Source organism: Chiloscyllium punctatum, chromosome 2 (genome assembly GCF_047496795.1).
Source record: "Chiloscyllium punctatum isolate Juve2018m chromosome 2, sChiPun1.3, whole genome shotgun sequence".
Lineage (NCBI taxonomy): Eukaryota > Metazoa > Chordata > Chondrichthyes > Orectolobiformes > Hemiscylliidae > Chiloscyllium > Chiloscyllium punctatum.
The window spans coordinates 147,773,582-147,790,109 of NC_092740.1; the positions used below are offsets into that span (position 1 = coordinate 147,773,582).

General features: G+C 41.1%; 1 protein-coding gene across 10 annotated transcripts in view; it reads left to right on the plus strand.

Moving 5' to 3' along the window:
* Positions 1–16,528, plus strand: part of dennd4c (DENN/MADD domain containing 4C) — a 152,286-nt gene that overhangs the window by 65,643 nt on the left and 70,115 nt on the right. For all 10 annotated transcript variants that reach the window (XM_072590161.1, XM_072590138.1, XM_072590159.1 and 7 more), the window contains 3 exons: positions 678–747; positions 3,601–3,770; positions 5,112–5,353. In XM_072590161.1, the coding sequence (XP_072446262.1) occupies positions 678–747; positions 3,601–3,770; positions 5,112–5,353 (482 nt within the window). The remainder of the gene's footprint in view (positions 1–677; positions 748–3,600; positions 3,771–5,111; positions 5,354–16,528) is intronic.

A 16,528-nucleotide genomic window follows, 5' to 3' on the forward strand; every position in this document is an offset into this window, starting at 1 on the left:
GCTTAGGTTAGCCTGGGATATTCCATCTCCTTCCTGTGCACATATACACGCACGTGCACGTATACGCACATAAACACAGTCATATCTTGGTTTCCATACCTTGTGCAGGCTTTGTTTTGTGATTTCTCCATTCCAATAAAGGAGTTAGACTGAGTGCCATTTTTTCCTTATGCACACTAACAGGTCTCCAGTAAATTCTTTCTTACAATTCTCAATACTTTTTTTTTGCCAGACAGATCAGAGAACCCAGTGACCTTGTATACAGTGATATTTCACATCATAGATTATGGTTTTATGATCTGCTAATGTTGTGGAATTTAGCTCAACCCTTGGTTTGAAATTAGCTAGCTGGTCAACCTGGAATGTTCCTATCGAGGTAATGGCAAACCTACTGTACACGATGGCTAGCATTTGCCACTCGGCTTCTTAAGATGTTGCTGCCTCATTTCACATTGTAAATGCCGATTTTTTTTTGTCACTGAAAAGTTTTATTTGATTAACCAACAGCTCCTGTGACTAGAAACTGAGCTCCAGAAGACAATGTTTTGGACATATATTTAGTATCTTCAACAATTGTGAAACACTTCTGTTTTGGCTTATGGATGAAGTGTTTTGAGTATTTAACTTAAGAAAAGAATGTGAAGCTCTGAATTAATAACTACTTGTTCCTATTTCAGTGGGGTTCCAGTGTTTATCTTTGTTACAAGAAGTCTGTTCCTGCATCGAATTCAATTGCATATAAAGCTGGTATGTAACTTGAGTAATACATTTTAAAAGCTTTTAGATAAACTAATTATGCTAATGTTACACTCTTCTAAATTGCTCATGAGTGAACATGAAAAGGAAGAGAAGTTTTCAACATTATTTGATCAACTAATTTACTTTTTTGTGTCTGTGAGAGCCCTGTATTAGAACTACTAGTACAAGTTGTAAGGCCAAAGTCCCAATGGATAACTTTTATTAACTCATAATGCCCCTTTTTGTTCAGATGTGTGCAAGAATTTCTCTTTGTCTGATTTGCCAACTTGGTTTATGCTCCTCTTGTATCTCCATAGATTGCCACAAATTAAATTTTCACAGTTTGTGCATTTTTCAGTGAAGTTCAAGATGCTTCTCTGTTTCAAGAATTCATAAGTGTTTGAGAGTCATGTCAAACAATAATTTGCTTCTAAATTACCTCGAGTGAGCCATGTACTTAACAACATTATCTTCTTTTATCTGTACAGCACAGATCTTTCCAGGTAAAATTTGCCTGATAACAGAATGTGTTCTTGTGGAATACAGTTTCAACCTAAAACAAAAGGCTATATCAAATGTCTGTTAAAGTTTGGGTAGAACAGTTCTCTGGTGATAAGTTCAGCAGAGGTAGATGCGTACACAGGAATTGAGAGCAGGAGTGGAATGTTCAATCCCTTAAGCCAACTCTGCCACTAATTAAGACTTTGGCCTCAACCTTCTTTCATGGCTGCTTTCAAACTAGCTTTCTTTGGTACTCTAATTTCTCTCTCATCTCTTGGGTTAATTTTGAATAATTTAATATTTCATGTTAATTCAAATTATGTTCAGTGTTTTTCAGGAATAATTCTAATTATTATTTAGGCTAACAATGTGACAGCATGAACGGTTTTTCCCAAAATTAAATTCCTGCAACTTCCTTCCTAACAGTACTGTGGGTGTAGCGACTAGAAATAACTGCACTGAGGCTAGTATCCCATTACCACGTCACCCTTTACTTTCGTATGTGCAGTATATGGGCTGACCAGCCAGTTCAGAGCCAGTCCCTAGGAATGAGGACACTCTGAATCTCCAGTTTATATTTGTCAGCCAGGGCTCCCTGATTGACCCAGGTTTACAACCCTAAACAAGGATCTTCTCGTTAGTGAGATTCACCTGTCCCTTGTTCCAATCACTACACGATCCCTCCATGGATGTCCGTAGTCAATGGAAATAAGGGGTGGGCAATAAATGCAGGGCTAGTCAGTGATGCAGAGTCTGGTGTGTAATGTTTAAGAACAAAGTTAAGTTAAGATCAGTTAAGTGTTCAAGATATTCTCCTGAGAGACCATATATAGCTAGGCTTATCTAAGCTGATGGTTTCAGTTTATTTACAGTTTAGAGTGTAGTGTCCCTGACCAAAGCTGATTTCTGCATCCTGATAAGCTTGATATAATTTTTTTTTGCCTTTTTTTCTCATCTATGTTTACGTCTCTGCTCCAACAACCCTGTAATTCTGCCAAAAGATCATCTTCAATGACAATGTCATGCATGTTACTAGTCATTTCTTTGATAGTAAAATCTGGTTCTTTTCCTGTGTCTTATGAATAAAAAGTTTCAGAAATACTGTTTGTATTTATTGATGGTGAGATTCTGTATCAGATGCAGTACGCTCTGAGATGCTGTTTTGTTGAGCTGTTTCTTTTCTCCAGTTTCTCCTTTTAGTTATTGCAGATCGTTGAATATTCAATCTCTCGTGGACCAGAGCAATGCCGTGGTATTATAGGTTTTTCAGAATAGCTTTGGATGTTTCTTCATATATTGATAGGTGGCAACTAAGGGCCATTCAGCCCTTTGTGTTTGTTCTGACTGAATAAATGAGCAGCCCTTTCAACTCACACTTTGCAGCATATGTCACATTGTCCTGCAGGTAACAGCACTTCAGGTGTAAATCTAAACACACTCTCAAATGATTTGAGGGTTTCTACCCCCACAGGCAATCTGAACAGTGAATTCCAGATTCCTACCATCCTGTGGGTGTGTAAATCTGTTCTTCCTGGCCCATCTAATCCTCCTATCAGTCACCTTTAATTTCATGGCGCCCTGTAATCTTCTCTTGGGGAAACAGCTGTTGCCTTTTTGCTGCTTCCAAATCCCTCATTACTTTGTACACCTGAATTGAGTCACCCTTTGGTCGTCTTTGTGTTCAGAACAACAATCCTAACCTTGGCAGTCTTCACTCATTTCTTTTCAAATCATAGTAAGTTTCCTCTGTATTTGCGATAAAGCAGTTCCGTCTTTCCTGAAATATAGTGACCATTACTGTACAACTAAATTCCAGCTGTGCTTTTACCATTGCCTTGCACTGCTCGAGCAATACATCTGTTTTTGTATTCAATAACTTGTGTCATGAAAGAAAGCATCCCACATGCCTCCTTTACCACCTTGCCTACTGATCCTGCCACCTTCAGCGATTTGTGGACTTGCATTCCAAGAGCTCTATTTGTGTCACATGAAGCCGGTAGCTTTGTGCTCAAATGATCACGTACATCGCATTTCAGAATGGTCTTCAAATGCATATTTCACTAACCAGACCATGTAAGGCTGATCAAACAGCAATGAAGAGCAAATGATGCTGAACATTTCTTACATCACGTTTCTTCCAAAAAGCAATGCTTTGTGACTAATGAATGTTGTGGTGTTTCTCAAGTGGTTACTGAAACCTTATGCAGCTATTTTGGAATTTAGTAAATCTACACAATGTACAGTATTCAGCCCAACAAGTTAGCAAGGTAAATGAGATGACAGCTTTTACAGCTGAGCTGCATTTTATATGAAGCTAAAATTTAAAGTACATCCCACACCCTGTCTTTTCTTTCTCCTCAGGATTAATATGCAGATATCCTGAAGATGATTATGAATTATTTCCACTGTCTGAATCAGTTCCTCTCTTCTGTCTTCCCATGGGAGCTACAATTGAATGCTGGGCTCCCCAGACTAAGTACCCACTGCCAGTTTTCTCTACCTTTGTGTTGACTGCCTCATCAGCAGAGAAGGTAAGCTTAGAAGGAAAAGCCTGGTCACATATTTCTTGCATACAAATAATACAAATAACTGCTGTTTTCCTACATAAAGGCAATGCCTCAGACGACTCTCTGTGTGGAGTTTGCACATTCTCCCCGTGTCTGCGTGGGTTTCCTCCGGGTGCTCCAGTTTTCTCCCACAATCCAAAAAAAATGTGCAGGTTAGGTGAATTGGCCCTGCTAAATTGCCTGTAGTGTTAGCTGAAGGGGTAAATGTAGGAGTATGGGTCTGGGTGATATATGCTTCGGCGGGTCGGTGTGGACTTGTTGGGCCGAAGGGCCTGTTTCCACACTGTAATCTAATCTAATCTAATCTAATAAACTCCGATAAATAATTATTTAACAAAATCCAAGATCAGTTTTTTAAAATATGTAGTAATAGACTTGCATGAGATGGTGGATTAAACTATTAAATCATCTGCCCTCCTGGGGAATATGACAGATCACGTATCATTATTTGATGAAGAGCACTGGAATTGTGATCTAATAATTTCTCCTTCAACCAACATCACAAAGACACTTAATTGATTCTTCTTTGGTTATTGTTTGTGAAATCAACTTCTGAATTGACTGCTGTTTTCCTACATAAAGGCAATGCCATCATTTTATGGAGTGCATCAAATGACTCATGGGTTTTAAGTATCTAAAGGTTTGAGAAAGTATGTTATAAATGCTTCTATACTCAATTGAGATGCAAGTACTTCGCTCCATTTATTTACTGTTCTGAAGCTGAAGTGAGTTTGCAAATGTAAACTCCAGTTGTACAGTGCATAACTGAACAAGGGATACCCGTGTACACATATAAAAAGATGTAGATTTGCACTTCACACAAATTAATACCAATATGTGTACTTAAAGGTCATTATACTTTACTTAATTTCAGCATTAATTATAATTTTCTGGAATAAGGTGTGTCGATGAATGACCACTCCAGAAAGACAGTGTCTTAAAAGACATACATATTTCAGACAATGCAGGAGAGTGGCCAGCATTGTCAGGGGAAACAGAACCTATTCTCTTGGGAAGAGCAAAAGTTGATAGATCAGTACTAGGTGAATATTTATTCAATTAGATTTGGGCCCTTTTTGTTTTGTCATTTACAAATGCACAATCTCTAAAGTTAGTTGTCTCAAGGATTAGTTGTGGAGTCCACGTTCACCACAGATTTTGAAGGACATAGGGTGAAGTTATTTGATTGTTGATCAGCTATGTTAAAATGTATCCTGATTGGAAGGATCCATTTGATCTAGTCTTGTCTTGTCTTAGTTGTGAAACAAAACTTACATCTTTTTGTCTTTTGATCGAATAAAACAGGTATATGGTGCAGCTATCCAGTTTTATGAACCTTACCCAATGGAAGTTCTTAATGAGAAACAGCTCATGCAACTTGGCCTCATCACTGCTGTGGGCAAGAAGCTCATCACCACCAAGTCTGTGCATACCAATAAATGCATCTGTCTTCTCTCACGCTGGCCATTTTTTGAGGCATTTCGCAAGTTCTTGATGTTTTTGTACAAGCTTTCAGTCTCTGGACCTCATCCTTTGCCCATTGAAAAGTATGTATACTTCCTAATATGATTTACTTTTAGAAGTCTGAGTGTTCCCAAAAGTACTGTCAAAGCCGTATGTTAACTTTGTTCATAGGGTTAGGTTTCCACGATAAGTATGAATGACTGAGTCATGGACAATCCATTCAAACTGATCCCAGATGACTAATGTTAATGATAACATCAAGATGATTTGTACCCAATTCTATCTTAAGTGATATCCACAGGTCTACATGTCTTCTAGCAAATGTTCTGAATGGTGGTTTGGGATGATTTGCCCCTGCTCTTTGGCTATATTTTTGGATTTCAGGTTACTGAATGATTTCATTATACAGTCAAGCTGCTGCATGTTAGATTCCAGGTGTTGCTTTGCTCCCTCACAATTAAGTTGGAGTTTAAATTATTTTCTCTCTTGGATTCCAAATGTTTGAGATTTGAGAAGTTCATGTGAGATTGTCTAATCACCAATGTTTTAACTAGTATAAGTATGTATCAGAGACATAAAATGGTGACATAAATTACTAAACAGTAATGCATTTTTAATTTATCCAAAACAGTAATGAAATACGATGGATTTTACATTTCAGCACAATTCTCTCCACTGTGTTCATTCAGTCACTTTTATATTATTTGATTTCTTCTAGTCAGAAATTATTTCCACATTTATATCCTTAATGCACTAACCTTGTATTACAAATGTGTCCTGTGTAATGACAGCTTGATTGCAAACTTGTGAACATGTTGGTTTAATTTGCCAATATGATAGTTTGAGGTAAGAAGGCTAGCAATTGTATTTTTGCTGAGCTTTTAATGACTCAGTGTTGCATTTCTTACAGCAAGCTTACTTTTGGTGTTTGGATAACCACTCCTGGCCTCCATCAGTTGCATGGTACTTGAAAATGCCATAGTTACTTAACATTTCAATGCCACTGGTGCTCCTCATCTTGTGTTTATGTGCCAATAAACTGGTGCTTTTGGATTTTGTGGATCTGGATTGAAGATATTATCATCATTTCAAGAGTTAGAAAATTGGATCAGAAACAATTGAATTTAACATAAAAAAAGGGGAATGACAATGAAATTGGATGAAGTTAGCTGAGGTGGAGTGAGCAGAGAGACGAGTATGAGTGACAGTAACCAAGCAGTGACACACACTTAGGGAGTTAATTCTTGGCTCTGAGCAAAAGCATATCCTAGAAAGGAGTAACGTTTCTTCGAGAAGGATCACCCAACCAGAGCTAACCAAGGAAGTTAAGGAGAGTATTAAATTGAAAGCAAAATCAAATAAAGAGGCAAAAGTTAGTGATCAGCTCCAAAGCTGAAGATAAATTCAGATTTTCACAAAGGAGGACTTAAAAAGATAAGAAAATAAACTACAAGGGCAACCTGGTGAGGAAAATGAAAACTGACCAGAGCTGCTTTAAATAGATAACAAGGAAGAGAGTTCACAGTGAACATAAGCCCCTTAGAACATGAATTGAGGGAAATAGTTATGGGGAACAAGGAAATAGCAAAGGAGTTAGATATTTTGCTTTATTTTTACAGTCGAAAATACTATGAACATCGCATCAATCCTAAAGAATATGGAAATGGACTGAAGTGCCATCACCATCATGAGATGTAGTATTGAGCAAACTCATGGGGCTAAAGGCAGATGGTCCCTGGAACTAATGGCTTGCTCCCTAGGGTCCTAAAAGAGGTAGCTATAGGTATAGTGGTTGCATGGGTTGTAATTTTATAAATATTCTTTGCTTCTGAAGAAGCACCAATAGTTCGAAAAACTACCACTCTTGTTCAAAAAAGAAGGGAGGCAAAAAGCAGCTAACTATAGGCCATTAGACTAGCGTCTATTGTTGGAAAAATATCGGAATCAATTACGAAGTAAGTAATAGCAGAACATTCGGAAAATTCTAATCGAGTCAGAGTCCGCTTAGCTTCGAGATAGGGACGTTTTTGTCTGACTAATTTATTAGAGATTTTGGAGGAAGTCTGAACCAGAGTAGATTGTGGGTGGGTGGGGGGGTACATGTGCACCAACCACACACAAGTTAAAACGCATGTGCAGCAGGGTATCAGGGAGGATAATGGAATGTTGGCCTTTATTTCAAGGCAGTTAGATCATAAGTCTTACTGCAACTGTACAAGGTGCTGGTAAGACCACATCTGGAATACTGTGAGCATAGTCCCCCAATATTTTGAAAGATTTTATTTCATTGGAGGCAGCTCAGTGAAGGTTCACAAGGATGATTCCCGGAATGGAGGGTTTGCTTTATGAGCAATGGTGAAACAGCTTGGGACTTCCCTTAGATCGAGTTTAGAAGAATTAGGGGTGATTGCATTGAGACACATTGGATTCTTAAGGGGCTTGACCGGGTAAATGCTGATTGGAGTCGAGCACCAGACAGCATGGTCTCAGAATAAAAGGATGCTAATTTAAGATTGGGATGAGGAGGAACTTCTCCTTTCAGAGGGTTTGAGAATCTTAGCAACTTTTGCCACACAGAGCTATGGGGCGAGAGTTTTGTATATATTTAAGGCTGAGATTGATAGATTTTTATCAGTAGATGAATAAAGGGTTTATAGGGAAAGGGCAGGAAAGTGGGCGTGCGGAGTCCTTGGACAGTTATGATTCTACTGAACAATAGAACAGGCTTGAGGGGCCAAATGATCTTCTGCTGTGCGTATTTCTTATGGTTTTAACTTTACTGATCTACATTCCAGATTTGTTTTTGTCTTGCATTTATATCCCAAAGTTATGATCTGAATGCTTTTGTAAATACTTGTAAATTTTGAGCATCATGGAATCCAAGAAGACATAGATAATTATCTATGCTGAGTCTGGAAGTGCAGATTCAGCTGATTTATAGATTAAGTAGCAAAGCATTCAGCCAAATGGTCTGTTTATACATCTGTTATTTTCCAGGAGTTGAAATTACAAATCTTGATTAATGAGCAGTAGGTTCACATAGAGCACTGATTTCTGGTAAATATTAGTGAATTTTGAGGCTATTCGTAACTGAGGTTGAGTTTCCTGAATGTAAGTTTGCTAGCTGAGCTGGAAGGTTCGTTTTCAGATGTTTCATCATCGTACTACATATATTCAGGGAGTCTCTGGTGGAGTGCTGCTGTTATGTCCCACAAGTTTTTGCAAGGTATTTTTGCACACAGTAAGCAGACAAAATGTACCCAGAAACCCTAGCCATTCTCCCCTACATCAAAGATATCTCTGAAATGACTGCCAGACTACTGAGACCTCAGGGCATCATCGTAGCCCACAAACCCACCAACATACTAAAATAGCAGCTAATGAACTTGAAAGACCCTATAGAGCAGACAACAAGCAAAACTCATGTAATTTACAAAATACATTGCAAGAACTGTAACAAACACTACATTGGACAAACGAGCAGAAAGCTAGCCACCAGGCTGCATGAACATGAACTAGCTGCAAGAAGACATGACCCACTATCTCTAGCATCTTTACATACTGATGAGGACGGACACCCCTTTGACTGGGAGAACGTATCCATCCGAGGACAAGCTAAACAGAGACATGCACAAGAATTCCTAGAAGCATGGCATTCCAACCGGAACTCTTTCAACCAACTTTTTGCTCATTGGACCCCATCTATCACCCCCTGCGAGGGAAAAAAAACTAGAAGTGACATCACCAACCCAAGGAACCCTAAACACATAAATAGAAAGTGGGACATAATGCCAGCACTTCACCAGAGGCTCACTGATATTCTCTAGTATGGTGATGAAACGTCCGAAAACGAACCTTCCAGCTCAGCGAGCAAACTTACATCCAGTATGGTAAATATCCCAGACATGTTGTCAACCATTGTCAATTGTAGCTCTTATGGAGATGTCTTTTGAAGAGTTCGACAGCAAAAGTGCCTTTTGTGAACTCTCGTTTAAGTTTTGGAGCCACACTCTGGCTGTAACTGGAATGAGTGACTAAATAACATGTTAAAAGAACAATTTTGTTAAGTAATTATTAAACTATTATAAATGGTAAAGTGAAACAAAGGTGATGAGAACCAGTTAATGTTTTCATGATAAATATAACTTACATTTAAGTGTTACCAAGTAACTTTCTAGGAGCTCAGTGCAAATTCTTTTAAAATCAAAAATAAAGAAAAATACCAAAATATAAAATTGTAAAAAGTAGTGATTGTAAGGTTTTAATTTCCATTAGTTTTAAGATGATGTAGTTGAGTGTGGTGCTGGAAAAGCGCAGCAGGTCAGGCAGTATCCAAGGAACAGAAGAATTGACATTTCGGGCAAACGTCCTTCATCAGGAATGAGGCTGTGAGCCGAGGGGGTTGAGCTTGTGGGAAGGTAGCTAAGAGTGCTGCAGGTCTATGGAGGTGGGGGTAATAGGTCAGAGAGGAGGGTGGAGCGGGTAGGTGGGAAGGTAGATGCAGGTAGGACAGGCCACTAGGCCGGTGCCGAGCTGGGATAAGATGGGCGGGAGGGGAAATGAGGAAAATGGTGAAATCCACATTGATGCCGTGAGGTTGGAGGGTCCCAAAGCAGAACATAGAACAATACAGCGCAGAACAGGCCCTTTGGCCCTCACTATTGCTGACGTCGTCATCCTAGGATTGTTTAAATCTCCCCAATGTGGCTGAGTTAACTACATTGGCAGGTAGGGCATTCCATGCTCTTGCCACTCTGAGTAAAGAACCAGCTTCTGACATCTGTCTTAAATCTATCACCCCTAAAATTTGTAGTTATGCCCCCTCATACAAGCTGACGACATCATCCTAGGAAAAGACTTTCACTGTCCACCCTATCCAATCCTCTGATCATCATGTATATCTCTATCAAATCCCCTCGTAGCCGCCTCCTTTCCAATGAGAACAGACCCAAGTCTCTCAGTCTTTCCTCCAGACCAGGCAACATCCTGGTAAACCTCCTCTGCACCTTTTCCAATGCTTCCACATCCTTCCTGAAGTATGGGGACCAGATCTGTACACAATATTCCAAGTGCAGCCACACTCGTGTTTTGTATAGCTGCAGCATGATATTGCGGCTCCGGAACTCAATCCATCTACCAATGAAACCTAACAACCATATGCCTTCTTAACAGCACTATCAATCTGGGTGGCAACTTTCAGGGATCTATGTACATGGACTCCAAGATCCCTCTGCACATGCACACTACCAAGAATCTTTCCATTGACCCAGTACTTTGCTTTTCTATTATTCGTCCCAAAGTGCATCACCTCACATTTAGTTGCATTGAACTCTATTTACCACCCAGCCCAATTCTGCAGTTTATCTAAGTCCCGCTGCAACCTGTAACATTCTTCCAAACTGTCCACTACTCCACTGACTTTAGTGTCATCTGCAAATTTACTAATTATCCACCTATGCTGCGCCTAAGTCATTTATAAAAATGACAAACAGCAGTGATCCCAAAACAGACCTTCGTGGCACACCACTAGTAACTGGACTCCAGGCTGAATAATTTCCATCAAGCATCACTCGCTGCCTTCTTTCAGAAAGCCAGTTTCTAATCCAAACTGCTAAATCATCCTCAATTCCGTGCCTCTGCATTTTCTCCAACAGCCTACTATGTGGAACCTTATCAAAGGCTTTATTGAAGTCCATGTATACCATGTCAACTGCCCTACCCTTGTCTATATCTTGGTTGCCTTCTCAGTGAGGTTTGTGAGACACAACGTGCCCTTGACGAAACTATGTTGACTATCTGAAATCAAATTATTGCTTGCTAGGTGATTATAAATCTTATCTCTTATAATCCTTTCCAAAACCTTTCCTACAACAGAAGTAAGGCTCACTGGTCTATAATTACCTGAGTCCTCTCTACTGCCCTTGAACAAGGGCACAACATTAGCAATCTTCCAGTCCTCCAATACTAAACCTGTAGATAATGATGATTCAAATATCCAAGTCAAAGGCTCTGCTATCTTCTCCCTAGCTTCCCAGAGAATCCTCGGGTAAATCCCACCCGGCCCAGGGGACTTGTCTACTTTCACTCCTTCTAGAATTGATAACACCTGTTTGTAACTAACCTCGATTCTTTCTAGTATAACATCTCATACCTCATTCTTTTCCTCTACAATGTTCTCCTTTTCCTGAGTGAAAACCGATGAGCAATGTTTATTTAGCGCATTGCTGATCTCCACAGGGTCCGCACTCAACTTCTCACTTCTGTCTTTGACTGACCCTATTCCTACCTAGTCATTCTTTTATTCCTCACATATCTATAGAAAGCTTTAGGGTTCTCCTTTATTCTATTTGCTAAAGACTGCTCGTGTCCTCTCTTTGTTCTTTTTAACACTCTCTTTAAATCCTTCTGAGCTGATCTGTAACTCTCCATCTTGCCTCATCTGAACCATCTTGCTTCATCTGAACCATCTTGCCTCATCAACATATAAGCCTCCTTCTTCTTAACAAGAGATGCAATTTCTGTTGTAAACCACGGTTCCCTTACCTTATCACTTCCTCCCTGCCTGACAGGGATGTATCTATCAAGGATACGTAATATCTGTTCTTTAAACCAGCTCCACATTTCCATTGTCTACATTCCCTGCATTTTGCTACCCCATTTTATGCATCCTAATTCTTGCCTAATAGTATTATAATTGCCCTTGCCCCATCGATAACTCTTGACCTGTAGCATGTACCTATCCCTTTCCATTGCTACACTAAACGTAACTGAATTATGGTCACTCTCTCCAAAGTGCTCACCTACAACTAAATCAAACACCTGGCCTGGTTCGTGACCAAGCACCAGATCCAATGTGGCCTCCCCTCTTGTCGGGCCTTCGACATAATGTGTTAGAAACGCTCCTGTACACATTGGACAAAAACTGATCCATCCGACGTACTAGAGTTATAGCATTTCCAGTCAATATTCCAGTTAAAGTCCTCCATAATGACCACCCTGTTCCTTTCACTCTTACCCAGAATAATTTTGCCAATCGTCTCTTCCACCTCCCTGGAACTCTGCGGAGGCCTATTTAAAAAAAAACTCCAAGCAGTGTGACCTCTTTTCCTCCTGTTTCTAACCTCAGCCATACTACCTCAGTAGCTGAGTCCTTGTCAAAAGTTCTTTTAGCCTCCGTTGTACTGTCCTTGACTAACAAGGCCACACCTCCCCTTTTACCGCCTGTTCACCGTGTTCTATCCATGTCTCCAAAATGGCCACAGCATCCAGGTCCCAGGTACCTATCCATGCTGCAAGCTCACCTACCTTATTTCGGATACTTCTTGCATTGAAGTAGACACACTTCAAACCAGTTCGTTGTTTGCCAGCACATTCCCGTGACCCTGAAATCCTGTATCTGTCCTCCCTACTCTCATCCTCCTGTGCACTGCAACTACACCTCAGGTTCCCATCCCCCTGCTGAGCTAGTTTAAACCCACCCAAATAGCACCAGCAAATTTCCCACCCAGGATATTAGTACCCCTCTGGTTCAAGTGAAGACTGTCCTGTTTGTACAGGTCCCACCTTCCCCAGAACGAGCCCCTATTATCGATGTACCTGAAACATTCCCTCCTGCACCATCCTTGTAGCCACATGTTTAGCTGATATCTCTACCTATTCTTTGCCTTACAATCACGTGGCACGGGTAACAAACCAGAGATAACAAATCTGTTGTAGCTCTCCGCTTCCACCCTAGCTCCCTGAAATCCTGCCTTACATCCCTATCCCTCTTTCTACCTATGTCGTTGGTACCTACATACATAGGCCATGACTTGAGGCTGGTCACCCTCTCCTTTCAGGACGCCAAAGGTAGGATCTGAGACATCACTGACCCTGGCAGCTGGGAGGCAACACACCAACTGTGAGTCTTGTTTAGTCCCAAGAAACCTTCTATCTGAGCCTCTAACTATTGAGTCCTCAGTGACCAACACACTCCTCCTTTCCCTCCTTCCCCTCTGGGCAACAGGGACAGGCTCTGTGCCAGAGACCTGGGCCACACTGCATACCTCTGGTAAGTTGTTCCGTTCCCCACCCCACCCCAACAGTATCCAAAATGTTGCTCCTTTTCAGGGCAACGACCACAAGGGATACCTACACTGACTTTGTTTTTTTTGTTTTTCCCCCTTCGAACAGTCACCCAACTTTCTTGGTGCCTAGATTAGATTAGATTCACTACAGTGTGGAAACAGGGCTTTTGGCTCAGCCAGTGCACACTGACCCTCCGAAGCGTAACACGCCCAGACTAGTGCACCTAACACTACGGACAATTTAGCATGGCCAATTCACCTGACCTGCACGTTTTTGGACTGTGGGAGGAAACCGGAGCACCCGGAGGAAACCCACGCAGACACTGGTAGAATGTGCAAATTCCACACAGACTGTTGCCCAAGGCTGGAATCAAACCTGGGACCCTGGTGCTGTGAGACAGCAGTGCTAACCACTGAGCCACCGTGCCTAGGAGTAACTACTTCCCTGTAACTCTTATCTATCACAGCCTCTGCACCCAAATGATCCGAAGTTCATGCAGCTCCCACTCCATTTCCCTAACACTGTCTTGGAGGAGCGAGAGTTGGGTGCACTTCCTGCAGATGTTCTTGGATGGAACACTAATGGTGTTCATCACCTGAAACATCATGCAGGAGGAACATTCCTCTCCCTGCACTGCCATCTCTATTAGTCCCCTTATCACAAAGTAAAAAAGAAGAGGCGCTTACCTGATGTCTCCATGGTCTTTAAGGTTATAGGAGGTGGTTGGATGGGAGGCCCTACAAAGGTACAGTCTCGGGTTTAGAAAACACTGACTTATATAGCTGGACGGAAATAAAAAGAAGTCTGTCCTTTCCCAGAGGCCTCTGCCCTCCGATTTCGGGCACGAGTAGTTAGGGAGTGGTAATGTTATGTCCTACAAGTTTTTGCAAGGTATTTTTGCACATAGTAAGCAGACAAAAATGTGACCAGAAACACACCCACTCTCCCCTCCATCAAAGTCCATCGTGGCAGACCATCGCCACTCCCTAACTAACCGATGCCTGGAGGAAGAGCGCCTTGTCCTCTGCCTTGGGACCCTCCAACCTCATGGCATCAATGTGGATTTCACCAGTTTCCTCATTTTCCCTTCTCCTACCTTTAACCAAGTTCCACCTTTCCAACTTGGCACCGTTCTCATGAACTGTCCAACCTGTCCACCTTCCTTCCCATCTGTCCACTCCAACCTTCTCTCCAACCTATCATCGTTACCCCCACCTCCATCTACCTATCACACTTTCAGCTATCCTCCCAGCCCCGCCAGTGTGCACGCACGCACGCACGCGCGCGCGCACACACACACACACACACACGCGCACACGCACACACACAAAAGCACTCCATTTATATCTCACCATCCCCTCGGCTCACAGCCTCATTCCTGGTGAAGAGCTTTGCCCAAAACGTCGATTCTCCTGCTCCTCAGATGCTGTGCTTTTCCAGTACCACACTCACTCTCAATTCTGATCTCCAGCATTTGCAATCCTCACTTTGCCTAGTTGATTCCAAGCTGTTGTCGTCTACTAAGTTGAGAAGGCACATAATTCTTAATCTTGACCTGTAAACAGCATGAAATCTTGAGAAACTGACTTTTGGTTTTTAAAACTGGCATTTAAAATGGTACTAAAGATGGCTTGACCTGTGGATTCAGGCAGCCATACTGTCTTGGAAGGACAAAAAGACCTTCCAGAAGTGTCAATCACCATATCCTGTGGCTATCCATGAGATTTCCTTAGCTGAATGTTTCTTTTTCAAAAGTAAGATAATGTTTTTTTACCTGGACTGTCTGGTGAACATTTGCACATGTCTGAAGGTACAACATTGTAAGGTTTCTAAGCCAGTTTCTAATTAGGTCCACCAGCACAGGAAAGCAGCACGCTAGCAATGAGATGCCCAGATGAAAACAAAATATTGCTGATGCTGGAAATCTGAATTAAGCAGAGCAAGTGCTGGAGAAACTCAGCTCTCAAGAGCCATAAACATTAACCCGATTTCTCTCTCAGATAAATAACCCAGATAATGCCAGACCTGCTGAGTTTTTTCAGCACTTGATCTGCTTAATTCAGATTTCCAGCACCAGCAATATTTTGTTTTCATCTGGGCATCTCATTGCTAGTGTGCATGAAGGTGGTTGTACACTGTTTTCAGAAGGGGCAGTGAGGGTGACCAAAGAAGTATATGAGTGGATTTTGGAGATGGAGAAAAGTGCGACCATGAAGAGATTAATATTGTCAACTTGATATGTTAGACTGGGAACTAATGAAGATCACAAAGCACAAAAGTAAAGGATGAGGAATTAAAACGGAATGGGGTAATGGAATCAGAGGTTTGAATGAGTTCAAGGTTAGATCATGCAAACTGACCAGGGGAGCATTAATAAGTTTTAATGTAAGTTCCTCAGTAGGCAGTTCGCTGGATGGGATAATGATTAGCAGGTTTTAGCATGAGAAAAATCTTGAATGTTTTGGTCAAGGTGAGGTATTTGGAAGTGGAAGACTTCCCATGTCATCAATCCATTTGGGTGCATCACATTAGGCATGGTATAAATTAGAATTAGAATGTGCTGCCTTTGTTTGTTGTCAAAAGAGCATCCACTGTTGCACCAGTGTCATGCTTTTCTTTTCCCATGTTAGCTATCCTATCGTGCTTGAGTGAAGCTCTCCATTTATGCTGAATTACCAATAAATTTGTACTCGACAAAGAATGATATTGTGGTTTGTTTAAGGCATCAACACCGCCCTGTGTTCCTCTCACCAGTTAGCCCAGGATATAAACCAGGGACTTGGATGATAGCCAGCACCAAAAACAGTGAACTACAGTGGCTCTAATTATTACATTTTTTAATTGCCAGAAGTGATCATTTAGAGTCTGATTACTTGGAGAAGGGTGTCTTCCAGTCTGTTAAGTTCATATTGGCTGTCTTTAAAGCAGTCCATTCTCTTGATCTGTCCCTGTCATCCTGCAAGATTATTTCATTCAAAATTTCCAAATTTATTTCTTTCCCCATCTACTGCCCTTCTGGGTAAAGTTCCAGGTCACTGTCACTTGCTGGGTTATTTTTTTAAAAGTTCTTCCTTATGTATTCCTGTTATTTTTGCTCTAAATCTTAACCTCCTCCCCCCCCCAGTGATTCTACTATCAGCTAATGGGAAATGTTTCTCCTTGTCACGATCTATCTTAGATTTATCAGATCT